This window comes from Podarcis raffonei, chromosome 17 (genome assembly GCF_027172205.1).
Source record: "Podarcis raffonei isolate rPodRaf1 chromosome 17, rPodRaf1.pri, whole genome shotgun sequence".
In the NCBI taxonomy this organism is placed as follows: domain Eukaryota; kingdom Metazoa; phylum Chordata; class Lepidosauria; order Squamata; family Lacertidae; genus Podarcis; species Podarcis raffonei.
Window position 1 is genome coordinate 31697641 of NC_070618.1, and position 21219 is coordinate 31718859.

Sequence of the window (21219 nt, forward strand, 5' to 3'; positions counted from 1 at the left end):
TTGTCTTCTAGTGCAGGCTTCCTCAACCTCAGCCCTCCAGATGTTTTGAGACTTCAATTCCCATCATCCCTGACCACTGGTCCTGCTAGCTAGGGATCATGGGAGTTGTAGGCCAAAAAATAGCTGGAGGGCCAAGGTTGAGGAAGCCTGTTCTAGTGCCTATAGCTGCAGTAGCTTGTATAAGCCCCTCACTGTCCTTCCCTTTAAACCGCCTTGGAAATTTTAAATGAAACGCAGTTGGGAAAGATCTAAATGAATCAGTTTAGACTGTAATGACCCTAAGTCAGGACTACAATACCTCAAGAACCGTCTCTTTCCATATGAACCTACCCAGACCCTGAGATCATCTTCTGAGGCCCTCCTTCGTGTTCCTCCTCCTTGAAAGGTGTGGAGGGTGGCAACACGAGAACAGGGCCTTCTCTGTAGTGGCTCCCTGTCTGTGGAATGCTCTCCCCAGGGAAGTTCACCTGGCACCTTCATTATACTCCTTTAAGCCCCAGGCAAAAATGTTCCTTTTTAACCAGGCCTTTGGTTGATCTGATTTACATCCTATGCCCTTTTAAAATGTTTTTTTTGGGGGGGGGCTATTGGGTTGTTGCTTTTATTTTTATTATGTATTTCGTTGTTTTATATCTTGATTTTATTCTGTGAACTACCTTGAGACCCCTGGGTATAGGGCGGTATATAAATTCAATAAATAATAAGTCATTTGTTACTTGGTAAAAGCCATTTGTGTACTGATCATGCTGTTTTTAGAAGCGCAGCATGCTGCAGCCATTGACCCAACCTGCAGGCACATAACGTGACTTGACGTTCTTGTCTTTTGCCCTTGCAGCCCCTAAACATTGTGCTGACAGCGAGTTCCAGTGCAAAGATGGGAACTGCATTGCTTTGAGTTTTGTCTGTGACGAAGACCGCGACTGCGAGGACGGCAGCGACGAAGAAGGCTGCTCTGGCCCGACCTGCAGCCCCGAAATGTTTCACTGCAACAGCTCAGAGTGCATTCCCAAGCTCTGGGCCTGTGACAAAGATGCGGACTGCAAGGATGGGTCGGATGAGTCGCCCGAGCATTGTGGGAAGCTGGAGAAGGACAATCCTTGCTCTCCGCTGGAGTTCCACTGCGGAAGCGGTGAATGCATCCATCAGAAATGGCAGTGCGATGGGGGTTTTGATTGTGCAGACAACTCAGACGAAGCAGACTGTGGTAAGTTCTGGGTACCGTAGTGTGCCTATATTTGCTTTCCGGAGGGAATAATAATAATAATAATAATAATAATAATAATAATAATAATAATAATTTTCTAACCCGCTCATCTGGCTGGGTTTCCCCAGCCACTCTGGGCAGCTCCCAACAAAATATTAAAAACATGATAAAACATCAAACATTACAAACTTCCCTAAACAGGGCTGCCTTCAGATGTCTTCTAAAAGTCAGATAGTTGTTTATTTCCTTGAGATCTGGTGGGAGGGTGTTCCACAGGGCGGGCGCCACCACCAAGAAGGCCCTCTGCCTGGTTCCCTGTAACCTCACTTCTCACAGTGAGGGAACCGCCAGAAGACCCTCGGTGCTGGACCTCACTGTCTGGGCTGAACGATGAGGGTGGAGACGCTCCTTCAGGTATACTAAGCCAAGGCCGTTGAGGGCTTTAAAGGTCAGCATCAACACTTTGAATTGTTGTAGGGGATAAATGAGAGGTTAAGGTGGATGTGCATAATTTTGCACTTGGTACAGTGGTGGCGTTTACTGCTTTCTGTTCACTGCTGCCCACAGTTAGGGCCAGCAGTACGTATGCTGTTGGGGTGTCTTTCACAACATGGGCAGCTATTGTGATGTGGAATCATATTAAACTCTACACTGTGAAGAGTTAGGCTGTTAGGTGATTAAAATCTCAGGATAGTGGTGCTGTCTCTAAGTCTCTTGCTTCCTCTCCCCCCCCCCCAGCTAAAGTCACATGCCGCCCAGATGAATTTCAGTGCAATGATGGTACTTGCATCCATGGGAGCCTGCAGTGTAACAAGGAGATTGACTGCAAAGACAGGAGTGATGAGGTTGGCTGTGTCAACGGTATGTAACCCAGACAGGTTTTGTGGGCCTAGGGCAGATCTGAAGCCTGGCTTGAGCCAGCACTGCTGTGACAACTACTACATCGACCCAATTATAGGCCACACCCTTAAAATGAGATCTAAACTCCCCCCCCCCATTTAAATTAAGATGTTTTACAGTTTATTAATCCCGGCTCTTCGTTTAAAAATTCTTCCTGTTGAAGTAAAGATCCTTTAATCTGCTCATATTCTCTTGTCTGCTCAGTGACTGTCGAGAAATCTCCTTAAGATTTCTGTCTGCTTAAAGGGGATGGTGCCATTTACGTTATGGTGGCATTAGTGGGACAAAAATAACCCCCAGAAAGTCATTTAATAGCAAGCAGCAGCAGGTTTCTGCTATGAGAATCTGAGAGATGATTGATTTTTATATGTAACATTTTGCACGGCAGTGCAGCTCTCGAGCTGTTAATGTTGAGCAGAGTTTGCAAGCAGAAGAAGAATTTGCTTCTCTCCTCGCACTGCTTCCCTCTTTTTGGCTTGGCGCTTTTTTCCACCTTAGAAGCTATTTTAACTGTTGGACTTAGGAACCAGTTAGGGCTTGGTTGGACTGTTGTCTTCTCACCTGTAAGTCTCAGCAGTGATCCTAAGGCAACAGGCCCTGTGCTTATAAAGAAAGTCAGCTGCATTCTAGCCATTTAAGCTTGCTTCCCAATATACAAGCTTAGGATCGAGTTGCAGAACATGGAAATAAATAGGACAGACTATTTGCAGCCCCAGCCTTTTAACGCTTACATGAAAGCAAGCCATAGTGTGTTTAATGGAGCTTACTTGCAGAATTGCTGCAATGCTAAACCTGTTTCCTTGGGAGTAAGGCCGCTTGAGTTAAATTGGACATATTTCTGAGTAGATATCGCTAGGATTGCACTCTGAAACAACTGGATTTAGAAGTAGGATCTCAGAACAGCCGCCCTTCTTGCAAAGCTTTCCCCTATTAGGTTCTTATTTCTTCCCTGTGAAGAAGGGAAGACTTTGCTGTGGTCCGAAAGCCAACACTATAGCTCAGCAACCCAGAGGGAAGGCGAGGTGTGTTTTGAAGGATTGACTGCCCAAGACCCTGTATATCCTTCTTGGCTCACTCAGTTCCATGGGGCTTATTCCCAAGCAAGCGTTGTAAGCTTTCCTAGACCCTACCTCAAGCTACAGTAGCTTTCCCAGGGCTACTGAAAAGGAAATTGGTCTGAATTGCAATGACGGAATTAAAAAGGTCCTTTTTTAATTTTGTAACAGTGACAACCTGTGAAGGACCAAACATATTCAAGTGCCATTCTGGAGAATGCATCACTATGGACAAGGTCTGCAATGCGAAGAAAGACTGCAGGGATTGGTCGGATGAGCCCCTCAAGGAGTGCCGTAAGAATTTTTAATACTTGTCTCTGTTGGTGTGCTGTAAGAAGGCTGCCTTGCATCTCCTCTGGCTTGGACTTTCAGGTCCCTTCCAACACTGCAGTTCTATGAAAGTGATGTATTGCCGTACATCTGGGACTTGGCTATACAACTGCAAATTATGTGGGACGTGGTTGGCACTGTGGTCTAAACCACTGAGCCTCTTGGGCTTGCCGATCAGAAGGTAGGCAGTTCAAATCCCCACGACAGAGTGAGCTCTCGTTGCTCTGTCCCAGCTCCTGCCAACCTAGCAGTTCAAAAGCATACCAACGCAAGTAGATAAATAGCTACCACTGTGGCAGGAAGGTAAAGGTGTTTCCGTACGCTCTGGTTTCCATCACGGTGTTCGGTTGCACCAGAAGCAGTTTAGTCCTGCTGGCCACATGACCCAGAAAGCTGTCTGCGGACAAACACCAGCTCCCTCAGCCTGAAAGCAAGATGAGCGCCACAACCCCATAGTCGCCTTTAACTGGACTTAACCGTCCAGGGGTCCTTTACTTTTTTAAGTGCATTATACAAATGTGACACTAGATAGCAATGGTGAGCTAAGGGCAAATTCTCTCTATTTTTTAAAAAAGACATCTTTGCAGCATTTTTAAAAATAAATGTCTAGATTCAGCTGTGGTCTGTAACTGGTTCCCTTCTGCAGTAATGAATAGCAGGAGCTGATATGAACCCGTACGTAGCTCATTATCTTGGGGAAACAGACTAAACCCAAGTTTATTACAAAGCACGAGAGGTGGAAGCGAAGTTGTTTTGTGAGTCAAAAACCCAGAGGCTTTTTTCCTCCATGCCACAATAAAGGATCAACTTGCGCCAGCACTGAGACAGCTGCATTCTTTGGTGTTGCCAGTTCAGATTTGCCTATCCTTGGAGAGCTTCTGTATCTTGATGCTGTAAAGAAGCTTTCCCCACTGCAATAGTTCTGGTGATGAATTGCTAAGTTGCCTCTGATAGGGTAATCTTCACCCTTCCCAGCAGTTTTTAAATCTGCAGCAGGATCCCAATGGGAAGCCCCAAGTTGAAAGACCAGTGTAGCACATCTTAAGTAACTTGAAGTTCTAGAGCTCCTATTTCTGCAAGAGACAGCATGGAATTGCCAGGCTGAGCACGGAGGTGCAGGTCCCTGAAAATGTGGACGCGATAGAAAAATGTACGTGCTTCGCGCCAGAAATCCTCACCACAAGCCTGTTACAAGCCCTGTATTTTAGATGTGATGGCTTTCCCCATCCACCGCCGGCAAGCTCATGGCAGAAGCAAAATTTGCAATGCAATCTTCTTCATTGGTCTTTGACACTTATCGTCGTGTGTTTATTTGCACGCCACTTTTCCACAAAATTGTGCCCAAAGTGATTCACAACATCTCATGTGATCAACTGAGTACAATGGTTTAAAAAAAACAAATTAGAAACAATAATATCAATCAATATATTTGTTTAATAATCCATATATATATATATTTGGATTCGTAATAACTTGAAGTTCTTGCAGTATACAAGGTCCACCCTACCTAACCCAGCATAAATGCTCACTGATGGGAGGCCTTTGCGTAAATGCCATTCTTTGATTAATCTTTTTTTTTTTGGGGGGTGTCAATATTCTTTTTTTTATACAAGTCTCGTTAGGACTGTAAGCAATTTCTCTAAGAATATTAGAGGGACGATACCAACAGATTCTACACGAAAAACGCTTATGTCCCTGTGGAGATGGCAGTCCTGAATCGGTGGCGCATACCCTTCTGGCTTGCACTCTTTATAAAGACTTGAGGAATGAGATTATCACCCCTCTTTTATTGTCCATTCTGGGTCACCCAGCCACTGCCACTGTGTCCTTTCTCTTGGCAGATCAAGATGAGCAGATGATAGCAAAGGCTGCAAGGTTTTTAGCTGGGGCAATCAGAATAAGATCCAGTATTTGACTATTGATTCAAAACCCCAAAATGTATTTTATAATCATTGACTTTTTATTTCTATTCTTTGTATATTGTATTGTTGTTTTATTGCTATGGCAGATGGCTGACGCAAATAAAGATTCATTCATTCATTCATTCTCTAAGAATAGCATCATTATATGCTCTTTGTTATCCCCTTCCAGGAACAAATGAATGTTTGGATAATAAGGGTGGTTGCTCCCACATATGCAACGATCTCAAAATTGGGTACGAGTGTTTATGCCCTGAAGGATTCCAGCTGATTAACCAAAGAAAATGTGAAGGTAAATGGGAAAGTTTTCTTCCTCTTTCCACAACAGCTTTTTAATGCACCTCTAATTACTGTATTTTTCCGTGTATAAGACTAGGGTTTTTTTAACCAAAAATTAGGTTTAAAATTGGGGCTCGTCTTATACACGGGTAGTGCTGAGGAGTGTTTTCTTAATTTGGAGTCCCCCCAAATAGGGCGTGTCTTATACTTGGGGGCATCTTATACACGGAAAAATACGGTAATTCATATCTGGTTGAAAGTTAATGGGAGTCAGGGAGGTCATGGTGTTTCTCATGATATGTTTTCTTTGGGAAAAGCAAGTATTGGTGATCTGGCCAAGTCCATCCAGCTGAGGCCACAGTCCCAGGTTGAAAAATTTGGCCTTTCCGAAAGGATGTCTGCGATTGTGGCTTCTGAAGTTGTAGATGAACATGCCGTTGGCAAAGCCTTGCGTTGTCCTATCTCTGTAAGAAAAAGGCAGGCAAGATACAGTCGGATGTGCCTTTCTCCCCTTACACATATGCAACAAACTCGGTCACTTGACCCCCCAAGCTATTCTATAAAATGTTTTTTTTGTGCCTCGACAGTTGAACCCCATAGACCTGGTCATGGAACTGTAGGCTGATGCTTCTTGTGGTGGCCACTGTGGAAAAAATCTTGAGTAGTTCAAAGCCCAAGACCATTATGGGATACTTCCTACTCCTCTTTGTTTGGGAGACCAAATGTATTGTAGTACGTTACCGACTTCAGGCGATGAGTATCATCCTCTTGGTTTTCCTAGATATCGATGAGTGTCTCAACCCTGATACCTGTAGCCAAATCTGTGTGAACTTGAAAGGAAGCTATAAGTGTGAATGTAATGAAGGCTATCAGATTGACCCTACCACGAAGGCCTGCAAAGCCATTGGTAAGTCTTGGGCGTGTTCTACACTAGAGTATTACTGTAACCATTGCAGGGTGGTGGCAAAAAAGTTAAGGTACCTGCAGGAGCCGTCCTTCACCTGGGAGTACATCCAGCCCCAGAATCTTGTTTTTGCAGTTCCTTCCTTTTTAATGTAATTTTGGGGACCCAAATTTACTTACTTTCCTCCCCCCTTCCTTTTTATTAGGTCCATTATAGTATAAGATGCTTTTTTAAACTTGTGACAAGGTGGGTTTGATTTAAATCAAATCGATTTAAATCACTAGTCAGTAAGACTTGATTTAAATCAAATTTTTACAGAAAGACATTCTTGCTGGTATAATATTAATATTTACAACCAGATGAAGGTTTCATTTTTTAAATAATACATTTTCAGAGTAGTTTTTACAGTTATATCAAAAACTACTGATTTGGTTATACTAGTATAAATACATAGACAGATAATTATGAAATTATTGTGAGGTTTTATAAGTTAACTGTTTATATTTGGACAACTTTTATGCTGTACTTTATTGGCAGGAGAAAAACAATCAATTTCTTAATAACAATTTATACAGTTTATTTAACTAAAACAGTAACATTATAGCGTATGTATCCATGTTTGTTAACTGATGTAGTTAAACATATTTTTTTTAAAAAAACACCTTAGACTAGTTTTAGCACACATCAAAACCTTAAAACAAATCCTAATTTCCTGATGAATAGCCTTTGGACTATAATGTAACTTAAATAGAAAACTATCTTTAGAAAGATTTTTCCTCCGAAAGCATTTTATTTTAAAAATCCAATTTAAATTTTTAAAAAAATCTGATTTAAATTTTTAAAAATCCAATAAAAAAACAATCTTTATCCACCCTGACTTGTGAAATGACTTGAGTCCATGGACAATTGGAATGTGTAGTAAACAACTATTAGTGAACTTTGGACGCTGGGAAAATCCACTTACTGAATTGTAATAATTCTTCCCGGAGACCTTTTGATCTGCTTAGTTGCTTTCTGGAAGCTGAGAGAGCAGGTTTAAAAGCCACAGAGTTCCCAATATCCCTTTTCTTGCTCCTTTCCCCAGGCACCATTGCATATCTCTTCTTCACCAATCGGCATGAGGTCAGGAAGATGACTCTCGACCGCAGCGAGTACAGCAGCCTCATCCCCCGTCTCAAAAACGCGGTGGCTTTAGATATGGAAATAGCCAACAACAAACTCTACTGGTCTGACAGCTCTCAGAAAAAAATATACAGGTAAAAACAGATGAAATGTGTGCACTGTGGACTGGAACTGGCAGGGCTCAGTAGTACTTGTGTTTTAAATCGCATCTGGGCACAGATGTGATCCAAAATACAACCACTACTACTTAGAGAAAACCAGTCCTGCAAGTATGAAGTATGGCCCCCTCTCTCTCCTTCCTTCATTTCAATGGGGCTTCTTTGTTTCTTTGTGATGCCTCCAGCACTCCAATAGACAAAGCAGACAACCACTCTCACCATGCCACCGTGATTGACAGCGGGATCAAATACCCAGATGGTCTCGCTGTGGACTGGGTGCACAGCAACATCTACTGGGCTGACTCTGCCCTGGGCACAATCTCCGTGGCCAGCAGTGAAGGCTTGAGGAGGAGGACCCTGATCAAGGAAGTTGACGCCAAGCCGTGTGCCATCGTGGTGGATCCCGTCCACGGGTATGTTCTGCCTTAAATGCTGCGGGGGTTTGCCAGTCTGTTGAGGAACTGGGCTCTTGTTTCTAGGGACATGCCCTAGCGAGAGGCAAAAGATATGTGTGAATGAGGCTGACCTTTGAGATGGGACCTCAGCAGTCGATTAGTAAGGGGGAATGGTCAATGTACGTTCTTTGCATGCAAAAAATCCCAGATCCAATCCTTGGCATCTCCAGATTAGGCTGAGAAAAGACTCCTGTTTTCACTGCCCAAGGTTTTAGAGAAAGGATGGCAAACCTTTGGCTCTGCAGATGTTACAAGTCTACAACTCCCATGCTCTTTGGTTCTTAGCCATGCTGTCTGGGGCTGATGAGATTTGGGGAATCCAATAATATCTGGAGTACTCCCCAGGTCTCCATGCCTAACACAGACAGCGCCGAACTGGATGGGCCAGTGGTCTGACTATACAAAGATAGCTCAGTGGATCTGACAGCGTTTTAGGGCAATGTTGACTTTAAAAGAATAGTGCCCAGAGATGGAAAGAAGATAAAGTCCCTACCAGAGAAGAATGGCAGATGAAGTTGATAGACTATGCTGAAATGGCTTAAATGACTGGAAGAGTTAGAAATCGGGAACACCAAAATTTTAATAAGGAATGGGGGAAATTTATAACTTATCGACCATTGTAAACAGTTAAAATCGTTTGTAGGATTGGAATAACACGTAGTTTATAAGGGTGAATTATGGACATAATGGAAGAGGTAAAGGATTTGGAGTATTATAAAAGATGCGGGAGGAAATGATTAATAACAGAGCCCACAAAGGGGAAGATGGAAGTCCAGAAGAGTCCTAGGAATCTTGTTTTTATTATGTTTGATATATCTCTGTATAATGTTAATTTGAAAAACCAAATAAATTTGTATAAAAAGGGGGGGGACTTTGCCAGGCGTGCTGTCCATTGAGGAGAAAGGGCTTAGGGTCAACTCCCCCAAGGACAATGTTGCTCTGCGAGACTTGGCTTAAATTGTGTTTGTTTCTCCCTTCTCCTCATGTTAGGTTTATGTACTGGGCTGACTGGGGCACGTCTGCGAAAATTGCCAAAAGTGGTCTGAATGGGGTGGACAGTTTTCCCCTGGTGAAAGAAGGCATTCTTTGGCCTAACGGAATAACTCTAGGTAAGCTCTGCCTAGCTCAGGGAAGACAATAACAAGAGCAGGCTAGAGGAAGACGGGGCTGTTGACTTCTGATCCAAAGGGACTTGCTTTTTCGTTCAAATGTGGGCTTGTTTGAGACTGATCTCACTCTTCCTGCTTCTGTGCTGCTACAAAGTTCGCTCTCTTAGGCAACACATTTGCGGCTCGATTAGCATCCCACTGCTAGGCGGTGCTGTCATCCTCCCTGATTCAGTTGTAGTGATGGAGTCAGGGAGTGCATTGACAAACACAAGGGCCAGGCAAGGCTTAGCATATTTACGAGGACCGGGCGGGGGGGCGGGGCTGGGGGCTGGTCAGAGCAACCTCCGATCCTAAGCTCCTGACTTGGATTCACAAACTTTTTTTGGGGTCATGCACGAGGAGAAAAGGTGCAGTGAGAATTTCCCTTTAAGTACAGTGGTACCTCAGGTTACAGACGCTTCAGGTTACAGACTCCGCTAACCCAGAAATAGTACCTCAGGTTAAGAACTTTGCTTCAGGATGAGAACAGAAATTGCGTGGTGGCGGCAGCAGGAGCCCCATTAGCTAAAATGGTGCTTCAGGTTAAGAACAGTTTCAGGTTAATAACGGACCTCCAGAATGAATTAAGTTCTTAACCTGAGGTACCACTGTATATAGTTGTTAAAAGTAAAGGTCATAAAGGTGATCAGTTAGGTTTTTGAGCGCAGATAATCACCCGTTTTCCCCTTGTAGGCCTGGCTTTTGAGGGGCAGAGTTCTGAACAATGGCAAGTAACCAAAAGCGCTCTTGAGAAATTGTTAGGATAAAATGTTTCTGAAATCCAGTGGACCAAAAGCCAAGAGCACCTTCTTAGGAATGGGTTGGCCCTTGGGTCTAAGTAAAGCAGAGCAGTCTGATTTGGAGGGAACCCTTCTCATCTGAAAGCTGTATGCTGTAGTTTGTTGCAAGTATCAAAGGTGTTTGGGGATGCAGCGCTAACTTACAACGTCTCTTGGCCAGTGTGTCTTGTTCTCTGTTCTGAACTACCTTTATGCTTGGCTTGCTCCCTTTCATATGAATGGAAGGGTGTGTTCCTCTGGTCATGTGACACTTCTGACACCTTCTGCCTTTAGATCTGGCCAACCAGCGCCTCTACTGGGTAGACTCAAAGCTCCACTCCATCTCCAGCATAGATGTGAATGGGAGAAACAGAAAGACCATCCTTGTGAATGAGGACAAGCTGGCTCATCCTTTTGCCATCACAGTCTTTGAGGTGAGGCAGATTCAGAAATGGCCTCATTTTAGACATGTGGTCTTTGTTTATTGATCACATCAATAAGGCAGCACAGTTACTCCAACTCCCTATAGCACATGCATCTCTATGGAGAGGACTAATTAATCTGTAAACCTATTGTGCATGTATCTTAGTGTTACTTTTTGAGTTGGCAAGCCAATAATATGTTACCCATGTGTTGCTTTGTGGGGGGGGGAAGGTTGGGGGTTATGTTCACAGTGTTACTGTTGAAAACCAAAAAAAATCCATTTAAAAACAAATCACTGAATCTTCACCCAGGATAAAGTGTTCTGGACAGATGTCATGAATGAAGCCATTTTCAGTGCCAACCGCCTGACCGGCTCCGATATCGTCAAGGTGGCAGGGGACCTGTATTCACCCCAGGATCTGACGTTGTTTCATTCTGTACGGCAGCCCAAAGGTATTTGATCATGACCGCCTTCCTGCTGTTGCACCCCTAAATGCGTTTTTTCTCTCTCTTCCCCGACCTTTTTTTTTTTTTTGCCTTGTGCTTTTTGGGCTGTCAGGTGAGGGCAGCGCTTGTGCCGACGATAAGCAGTTTAGCACTCGGCACTCTGCCGCCAGGGAAACCCCTTATTTTCCTGCAGGAGAGGAGAACAGCCATTTACAGGCTTTTTCTTCCACTTCCTGCAGAAGACAGGGCTATTTAAGTGGTCTTTCTCAATTCCTTTCTGGGAGGCAGCATCTACCTCCAGCCCTTGGCCAGCTTCACTCCATCTCTGCTCATCTGCCAAAAAGGAGAGCCCTTTAGACCGGCCTTTCTCAACCCGTGGGTCCCCAGATGATGTTGGACTACAACTCCCATCACCCCTAGCTAGCAAGGCCAGAGTTCAGGGATGATGGGAGTTGTAGTCCAACAACATCTGGGGACCCACAGGTTGAGAACCGCTGCTTTAGACAGCTTCCGCCCCATCACTATTAGCAGTGGTGGTTTTTGCTCTGTCTTGGAGGACTCCCACTGGGTGGGAAGGTGCAGTGTTTGTGTCACGGACTGGGCAGAGGAGGACCGGTGGAGGCCGCCTCCCCAGCCTGACCCTTCCAGAGAAGGGGACAGTTCAGAATTACAGCAGGGGTTTGAGTGAGGTCGCGGCTCAGAGGCAGATGAGGGGGAAAGCTGGGAAATAAAGGGAGAGGAGGAGGAGGAGGAGGAGGAAGAAGCAGCACTAGGGGAGCGACAGCTGATGGACTCACTGTCTTTAGAAAGCATTCCAGACCCCTCCTCTCCTAGAACACGGCGTGCCTTGAAAGTAGGAGAGCAAAGAGCTCAAAGGCAGAGGGCACCTAGCAGCACCCGTAGCAATGACCAATGCCATTCCAAGAAGCTGCGTTCACAAGCCCCTCTCTGTGTTTTCATGCTTTTAAAAAAATGATTATGGAGGCTGAATATCTGCCCCATCTGTGTTTCACTAGTTGTTGAGGGCACCCTGACATTATATATATCTGAAAGTTCTAGGGCATTTTTAAATCAAGGTTTTGATCAAGGTTATATTGAATAAAAGCAGATGGTAAGGACTTTTCCTTGTCTTCTCCATTCCTGACCACCAGCCGTGGGGGGTTGGTTCCCCTGCTGCCTGACAATCTGAGATGCCATTCAGTGAGGATAACCTCTGGCTCCCCTTGTTCGTGAAGGTGAAGACTTGCGTAGGCACTTGTGCCATCCTGAGTCTCCTTTGTACAACTTCTTCCCCCCCCCCTTTTAACAGGTGTCAACTGGTGTGAGAAGAACGGAACTCCCAATGGAGGCTGCCAATACCTCTGTCTCCCTGCCCCGCAAATCACTGCTCACTCCGCCAAGTACACCTGTGCCTGTCCTGATGGCATGCACCTGGCCGCAGACATGAGAAGTTGCAGCAGAGGTAAGCAGGCAAAATGGGTGAAGCGAGCCTTTGTGCAGTGAGCAGCTGGGGTACAAACTCAATCTGTGTGTGTGTGTGTGTGTGTGAGAGAGAGAGAGAGAGAGAGAGACTACAGTGGTGCCTCTGGATGTGAACAGCATCCGTTCTGGAGCCCCATTCACATCCTGAAGCGAACGCAGCCTGCGTCGTCGCAATTCTTTGCTTTTGCGCATGCACGTGACGCCATTTTGAGCGTCTGCGCGAGCGGCGAAACCTGGAAGTAACGCATTCCATTACTTCCGGGTCGCTGCGGAGCGTAACCTGAAAACACTCGACCTGAAGCATATTTAAGGTACGACTGTACCCCCTTTTCCACAAAACGAGCATAGTCGTACCTTGGAAGTCAAACGGAATCCTTTCTGGAAGTCCATTAAACTTCCAAAATGTTCAAAAACTAAATCGCAGCTTCTGATTGGCTGCCGGGAGCTCCGGGTTCCAAAAGAACATTCACAAACTGGAACAATCTCTTCCGGGTTTGCGGCATTCAAGAGCCAAAACGTCCCAAGTTCCAGGGCGTTTGGGATCCAAGGTGCGACTGCAAAAGTGTTTATTTGGAGAGATAATTGATATGTTGTTGTCTCCGCCACCCAGACACTGTTCCCGAGGCTTCTGCTTCCGTTGCTGCCACAACAACTCGGCAGCCTCCCTCGAGAACCACACCTTTGGGCCGGTTGCTCGCCACAACCGGTGCCCCCAGGCATGAAACTGAACGCCTGCCTGCCGCTGCCCCCACCGTTCTGAGCAAACTCATCCCAGGCATCTCTGAGCGTACCACGCCTCCGATGGTCACCCTGTCGCAGCAAGGTAAGCGCTTACACCGAGTGTGTGACACTCTTGTTAAGGCTCCTTTGCACCTAAGTGCAAAGTGGTGTGCACATAGGAAAACTTAAGTTGGGTGCAAGTTCTCCTCCTCCTCCTCTCCTGTTGCCCCTTCCTTCCCCTCTGCATCTTTAGCAATATTCCAGACTGGAGAGGGCTTAATTTTAAGTTTCCTCTATTCCCCAGCGCGAAACGGAATTGCTGCTGAAACGGACGGGGCAAGGCAAGGGGGTCCCCCAGCGCTCTCAATTGTCCTACCACTGGGTAAGTTCCTCGCCAGGCAAAAGCGTTCCTTTTTAACCAGGCCTTGGGTTGATCTGATTTACATCCTATACCCTTTTAAAATGTCAAAACATATTAAAAAATCAAAACAATTATCCAGTAGCACCTTAGAGACCAACTAAGTTTGTTCTTGGTATAAGCTTTCATGTGCATGCACACTTCTTCAGATTTAAAATGTGTTTTTGTGTGTGTGTGTCGGGGGAAGGTATTGGGTTGCTGTTTTTATTTTTATCTTTAATTTTGTGGTTTTATATCTTGTTTTTATTCTGTGAACCCTGCCATAGGGTGGTATATAAATTCAATCAATCAGTGTAATAGTAATCGTAATAGTAACAAGAATAATAATGAATAATAATCGTTGTGGGCAAGGCAGAAGCCCAAATCAGTAGTCCTTCTCAGGATACTCTTGAACTAAATATAATACAGTGGACACTCAGGTTGCGAACCTGATCCATGCGGGATGCACGTTCGCAACCCATGTCTGCGCATGCACGGGTTGCAATTTGGTGCTTCTGCACATGTGCAAAGCGCGATTTAGGGCTTCTGCGCATGCGTGACCGCCGAAACCCAGAAATAACCTGTTCCGGTACTTCCGGGTTTTGGCAGTCTGCAACCCGAAAAAATGTTACCTGAAGCAGCTGTAACCTGAGGTGTGACTGTATTGGTGTAGCAAATAAGTCACGGTGCATATTTTATTCATTAATTTCCTTAATTTCTCAGGTGTGTGTATACGGTATAGCGTACTTAGATTGTAAGCCTCTTGGGATACAGGCCTATATTCACCATCGTCCCCAGTGGTCTCCCGAGCAGTTAGGAGAGGTTGGTTTAAAATAACGTCCTGCCTTCTGGGATTTCTTTTTTTCAGTGCTGATTTGTTTAATCTCCTTTGGGGGTTTCCTTGTTTGGAAGAACTGGCGCCTGAGGAACATCAACAGCATCAATTTTGACAACCCTGTCTATCAGAAAACGACGGAGGACGAGGTTCACATCTGTCGGAGACAGGAGGGGTACACCTACCCATCGGTAAGCTGACATTCAGAATGGTGGGAACTTTGCAGTTTTCTGTACTGCTGGTGGGTGCTTTGTGTTCTTTGATTTTAGTGGGGGTCCCAAGTCATTCTCATCCTGCCCCCATTCCTTCCTGCGGTAACATGGTGCACATGGAAGAACAGTGCCCTTCAGGAAAGGCCTTGTGCAAAAGCAGCACAAGGACATGCTCATTGTTTGTACAAATCCATAATGTGAATTTTCAGGGTCCAGCAAGATGACTCTTCCCCCCCCCCCTGCTCTTTTTAAAAACTATTTCTACTTTTCAAGTTTATACATTTCATTAGTTTTACAATCAACTTAACATTTCAGAGTTTGACTTCCTTCTTCTTTCTGCAGTTCCTTAAATTTATTTTTAAAAATACCTTCTGCATATCCAAATTCATTTAAATTGCTTGTTTAATTATCTACTGTAAATATACACTCTTAAGAAACTGCAGGTTATTACAATAATCCTTCTAATGCTTTTATCTGTTTACAATTTATCTGTAAATATTCAATAAGCCATTTCCATTCTTTTATAAAAAGATTTTTTTATCTTGATTTCTTAGTCTTCTGGTAAGTTTCGCCATTTCTGCATATTCCATAAGTTTTTGTATCCATTCTTCCTTTACTGGGACTTCTGCTTTTTTCCACTTTCAAGCAAGTAGCATTCTTGCTGCTGTAGTAGCATACATAAATACATTTCTATACAATTTAGGTAGTTCTGTCCCTATAACTCCCAACAGTTGTTTCTGGTTGTTTTTTTTTATAAAAGTTATTTTGAACATTCTTTTCAATTCATTGTACAGTCATACCTTAGAAATCAAACGGCTTAGTTGCTGAACGTTTTGGCTCCCGATTGGAAACTGGAAGGGATTGTTCCGGTTTTCGAATTTTATTTGGAACTCGAAAGTCCGGCATGACTTCCGCTGGTTCCGATTGGCTGCAGGAGCTTCCTGCAGCCAATCAGAAGCCGCGCCTTTGTTCCCAAACATTCTGGAAGTCAAACAGATGTCCGGAACGGATTCCGATTGACTTCCAAGGTACGTCTGTATATCATTTCCCAGTAAGCTTTAACCTTACTACAAGATGACTCTTTTGAGAGACCGCAAAACACTGAACGCTGTCTTCTTGAGTAGGTTGGTTTCTGTTTCTCTCCTCAATCGGCTGGCAGGCTCACTTTTTATCCCTAATTGGGACATTTTGGCTTCTATGGTTGTTCCACCTAGCTAAACCCTTTGAGTAACTTCCTTTCCAATCTCTCTTCCCCAACAGAGACAAATGGTCAGCCTGGAAGACGACACCACAGCGTGAGCCCACCTCAACGCCTCCAAGTGCCTCTCTCCAGACTTTTGCTGCTGCTTTTCTGGGAGATCACGCATGCCCTGGCTTCCGTTGTCTCTCAGCCGTCTGACGCCACTTCCCCAGTGACTCGATGGACCTTTCCCTTCCTCAGCCCCTCACCTTTCCCTTTTTTAAAAGGAAGAAACTGTACGTCGGTCAGCAACTGTCTTTACAGGACAGAGCAGACGAACCAGGGCCACTTTGTTGAGTTTTTATGTTTCGATATATTTATTGTTGTATCCAGTGCTGCCACGGCACTGATACGTCTGCTGTCCTCTGAGTCTCATTTTTAATCTGGGCAGGGTCACTTATTACTATTTTTTCACGCACGTGAAGGACGGTAACTTGACAAAGGCAGTGGCTGTTCTCTGGGTGCACACCTGGGTGTCTCGGGGTCCTCTTCACAAGCTGACCGTTGTGCCTGGCCCTTTTCTCTCCAAAGGCCTGACAGGCAGGCATGAAGCAAGCTTGGAAGGGAATCGGGAACATGAGCCTTTGCTGAGAACTCGCCTTGCGTTTGTGAGCCTCTGGGCCCCTTTCTCCCAAGCTAGACTGGAGAAAATTTTAAAGAGTGGATTTTGCCATCCGTGCCGCAAAGAAGAAACAGTGACTTCTGCCCTCTTAACGTCCAAAGAAAGGAAGGAAAACACGGAGGTGTCCTGGATCCCTCTGTGGGCCCTGAGCTGCTAGATCTCTCTCAGGCTTCCCCTGCCCCTTTCGTTTGATTTCTTCTCGTTTCTCTTTGCGACCTGTGTAGCTTTGTAACCTTGCATTTTCTGTATTTGCACTTGATTCCTTTCTTTTGGCTCTCTTGTCACGTGTTGCCAGGAGGGTGAGAGAGGGGGGAAGAACTGAACCAATGAGACAAGCAGGCTGACTTTGGGGAGGGAAAAAGGGAGTTGTTGTGTTTTGCTCGGTGCTGGTCCGTTTTGTGCCTTTCGGCAGGTGGACAAAGGGCAATAGATTGTGCTGGCCAAGAAAGCAGGAATTGAAGCCATTCTCCTGTGTCTTCTACCTTCGTCACAGGTTTACAGTTGCCTTATCACTGCATCTCTCTATGCCAGGTATATTTTTTACAAATTTCCTGTCCTTAGCTTTGCCTTATTTTGTATACTGTTATCCCTTCTCTTACTAACGGAGGGCTTCTTAATTAAGGCAAATGCCAAATGGGACTCCCAGCCCCCTTCTAGAGTTGCACTAAACTCTGATTCTGCACCTTAGTTGAAATATATATATATATATATATATATGTATATATATATATATATATATATATATTGCATGTGATGCTTTTTAAGCTTTTGTGAATGGAAGCGCCAGGTTGCCACATGTTCTAAGGTGGGCTGAATTTGAGCTCGTGGTGTGTTCTTTGGCTACCGTTCACCAAATGATCTTTACATTTTCAAGGAAGTAGAATCAGTGTAAATTCCAAATGTCTGCCGCAGCTCCAGTCCGTCCCAAATTCAGTAACGAACAAGCAGAAAATACCCGCTTACCCCCTCTATCCTAGGATTAACAAATGGCAACTTTATTTTCTTGGCCTGACACATCTAGTTCCCTTCCTTTGACGGAGGGGACAGCACACTACATACCAAGGAAAAGCACTCAAAACCCCTTTGACCTGAAGCTGTGAAAGATTCCGACCACTTCCTCTGATTGTGGAGCATGTAAATGATGTATAATGTTTGAGATATATATTTCCTTTGCACAAAACGTTGCATTCTGTATGTACATAATGTTCATAAAATACATGACTTATTTATTTATAAGTTTATTTTCTTATGGTTGTTGATGATTGGGCTTTATTCCCTCATCCCATCTCTCTCTGTTGGGGTATTCCCCGATTCTCTGCAGTTATGGGTGCATATGGTGGTGGAGAGCCAGCCGTGATCAGCTAAAGTTCGGTCCCAATCTGAAGTAAGCGGGACTGAACGTGGGGGCTGAGTTTTGCATGTCATAGTGAACCAAACCTTTGCAGTTTGCCATGAACATGGGTGTCTGAACCAGGGACTGTGGTTTTGTTTCACTCCAAGCAAACCACTGCTCCATTAAGCTTTTCGTATCTCCACAACTGCATAGATGCTTTGAGCGAATTGTACTTGATCGCTGCTCTTACTGGTGCTTTCAGCAGCAGTGCCCAAATGTTTTTTTTTTGGGGGGGGGGACTGCAGCCAAAAAGGGGATTAACTTTTGCAATATTTATTCGCTTATTTAATGTGGTGGGGGCATATTTCCCATCACTGTCTGCAAATCTTGCCAGTTAGGTACAGCCTGATTTTTATCACCCCCCCTGCCCCCACCCCTTTCAGGCATGCAGCATGTTTTTTGCTGATTCGGCATGGGTCGATTGCAGTTGGAGAGGACTTTGTCATTTGCTGCATCCCCTTCTCCTTCACTATTGCATTGTGAATGATGCTCATGTCTATATCACGTCAGCCACCTTGCATGGAGCAGTCGAATTTTTAAAAGCACAAGCCGGTTGATAGAATTGTGTGTGTTCATTTGTAAAGAAAAGTGTCAATGGCCTAAATGTCTATGAAATGCTCAGCTTTGCAGAACTGACTGCCCCAATGGTTTATTGTGTTAATGTCATTGGCTGTAATAATTTTGGGCCTTAAAATGAGCACTGAATAGATTTTTGTAGAAGTAAGATGTAGTATAGGGGAACACCCCCCCAAAAAAACCCCTTAAGGGTATGTTTTACTTTGAGAAGGGAAAATAACAAAGCACTGTCAGTCTGTGTATTTGCCCTGCTGTCAAATAAGAGTGCCTTTCATTTGTCTTGCTCATGAAGAGTCCTCAACTTCCTTTGGGTTGTTAATGGCTGCTTTAATGTCTTGCTCATACTTTTGTCTTTTTAAATCAAAGAGCAACAGATCACAGAAATGGGAAGAGCTCTGAAACTTCTTGCTTAGTGCCTGAATCTTGTCAAAGCAGTGGCCCAGACCTGAGCACCATTCAGTAGGTCCTTTTCTGCTTCTGGTTGCCTTGAAAATTCCAAAGTAGGAAGCAACTTTCCTAGACAATGGGCAGTAATGGTGCTACTTTGAACAAAAGCAGTTGGGGATTTTGAGAAAGAAATGACAAGCTGTGCCTCTGGTCCTTTGGTCCAGTGCTCCCCTGCATACAAAGCTGTTAGGCTCTGCAGGGTTGAGGGGGCAAGCAGGTTCCTTGGTGGGGCCGTTTGCATAGGTAAAACCACCGTAGGAGAACCCACAGCTGTATATCACAATTGAGCTGCATTTGATGAAGTCAAAAATGTTCCCTGAGCTTCAGGATGTTTGTGCTAGAAGCTCAGTACACCTTGCATTGTGTAATTGTAATGAAGGTGGCGCTGTGGTCTGAACCACTGAGCCTCTTGGGCTTGCCGATCGGAAGGTTGGCGCTTTGAATCCCTGTGACGGGGTGAGCTCCCGTTGCTCTGTCCCAGCTCCTGCCAACCTAGCAGTTCGAAAGCACGCCAGTGCAAGTAGATAAATAGGTACCACTCCGGCGGGAAGGTAAATAGCATTTCCGTGTGCTCTGGCTTCCGTCACAGTGTCCCAGAAGTGGTTTAGTCATGCTGGCCGCAGGACCTGGAAAGCTGTCTGTGGACAAACACCGGCTCCCTCGGCCTGAAAGCGAGATGAGTGCTGCACCCCATAGTCGCCTTTGACTGGACTTATCCATCCAAGGGTCCTTTACCTTTTTAATTCTGTAAGGACAGAAGTGGGGGGAGAGAATAGTGCAACCTGGAGCTCAGGGAACAGCAGGATCCTCTCCCCCTTGGTGCAGAACCCCTGCTTCATGCTTGCATAAGTCGCTGCTTAGTCCTTGCTGGGCTAGGCAAACAATCCAGGCAAAGTCCCTTTAATAGCTCACCTGAGATTCTGCTTCTGCATAGTGAAGAACAGCAATCCATGTTTCAGTTTTCTAGATGCCAACATGAGATGCTGCAAGTCCCTGGACAGCAGGGGGAAGCTGTCTTAAGGCTGCATTCACATAGCAGTTTATTCCATTTCCCTGGCTGTTATGTATTATAGCTGAGCTTTCACACAATGTAAAGGACACTTCTGGAAGTCTAGCAGCGTGTAGTCCCCTAAATAAGTACTAAATAAGTTTAGTGCCTATTTCTGTGTTAATCACTTCTGAGGGGCATCCATCCGCAACCCCAACAACTTAGAAAATCAGAGGTGTTAAAGAGAGGAGATTTGGGGTAGTTAGGCCAGCATACAATTCTTTCCAACCATTTTCATGGGTGAATTGAGGAACAGAAGCATTCATGTGTAGGAGTGACATTGTCCGTTGACATTCAGTGTGTCACACCCAGTGGTGTGAATGAAATTTGGTATATTGGTAAAAAGGCCACAGTTCTTGAACGCAGCAGGTACAGCATTGTGAAAGGAACGTGAGCAAAAGGGACAGAAGTGCTAGCATTACAATCGGGAAAACGTGATTCAATAAACCAAAATGCATCTATAGCCCCTAGTTCACTTCTACCCCCAGAAACCATCTGGGAGAACCTGGTTTTCTTACACAAGTTTTGGGAACCTGGCTATTGAGAGGTTGTGTCCTTGCAGCTGCACTAAGTTACATTTTATAAAACGTTTTCTTCTCTGTTCCTTGATGAAACTCCTTTGGGGGGGTGGTTCTTTCCCCAGATCGTGAATATGTTTAATAAATATTTAAATACACTGAAAATATCTCGTTTGTTCTTTCTTAGCCAGTGTGAAAGCTGCCGTTGTAGTGTTATTGAGGGTGGGGTTGCTCGTTTGTTGCCACCCCAATTTGTGATCCAGTGCACTTTCAGAATGCTTTTCAATAAAGTATCTCCCCAAAGGTTTGGGCCCTGGGAGGAAGGGGCAAATGTTTATGATCATTTAAAAATGGGAGTGGTGTCCCCACCCACTTTTGCCTCTAACTCTGCCCATCATCTGGATTTGAATACTGAAAAAATAATGGTTTATAGATGATAGAATGGTTGGATCTTAAGGAATGAATACCATATATAGCTGCAGGCTAGAGAAGTCCTTTTATTATTATTCTTTCTTCTGTATCTTAGATTTTTTCTTTCTTTCTTCATTTTTTTCTCTTTCGTTAGGTTTCTCCTTGTCTTTTCTTCCTTCTGACTGTTTTCTTATA

At 44.6% G+C, this 21219-nt stretch overlaps 1 protein-coding gene across 1 annotated transcript in view; it reads left to right on the forward strand.

Annotated features, from left to right (window-relative positions):
- The window catches only part of LDLR (low density lipoprotein receptor), a 30678-nt gene extending 13340 nt beyond the window's left edge, over positions 1-17338 (forward strand). Inside the window, exons 4-18 of the mRNA XM_053370604.1 lie at positions 836-1204; positions 1943-2065; positions 3331-3453; positions 5581-5700; positions 6469-6594; positions 7676-7847; positions 8057-8284; positions 9317-9435; positions 10548-10687; positions 10988-11129; positions 12433-12585; positions 13216-13428; positions 13630-13707; positions 14591-14748; positions 16030-17338. Of these exons, the coding sequence (XP_053226579.1) occupies positions 836-1204; positions 1943-2065; positions 3331-3453; positions 5581-5700; positions 6469-6594; positions 7676-7847; positions 8057-8284; positions 9317-9435; positions 10548-10687; positions 10988-11129; positions 12433-12585; positions 13216-13428; positions 13630-13707; positions 14591-14748; positions 16030-16068 (2303 nt within the window). The 3' untranslated portion in view covers positions 16069-17338. The remainder of the gene's footprint in view (positions 1-835; positions 1205-1942; positions 2066-3330; positions 3454-5580; positions 5701-6468; positions 6595-7675; positions 7848-8056; positions 8285-9316; positions 9436-10547; positions 10688-10987; positions 11130-12432; positions 12586-13215; positions 13429-13629; positions 13708-14590; positions 14749-16029) is intronic.
- Positions 17339-21219: the final 3881 nt, after the last annotated feature.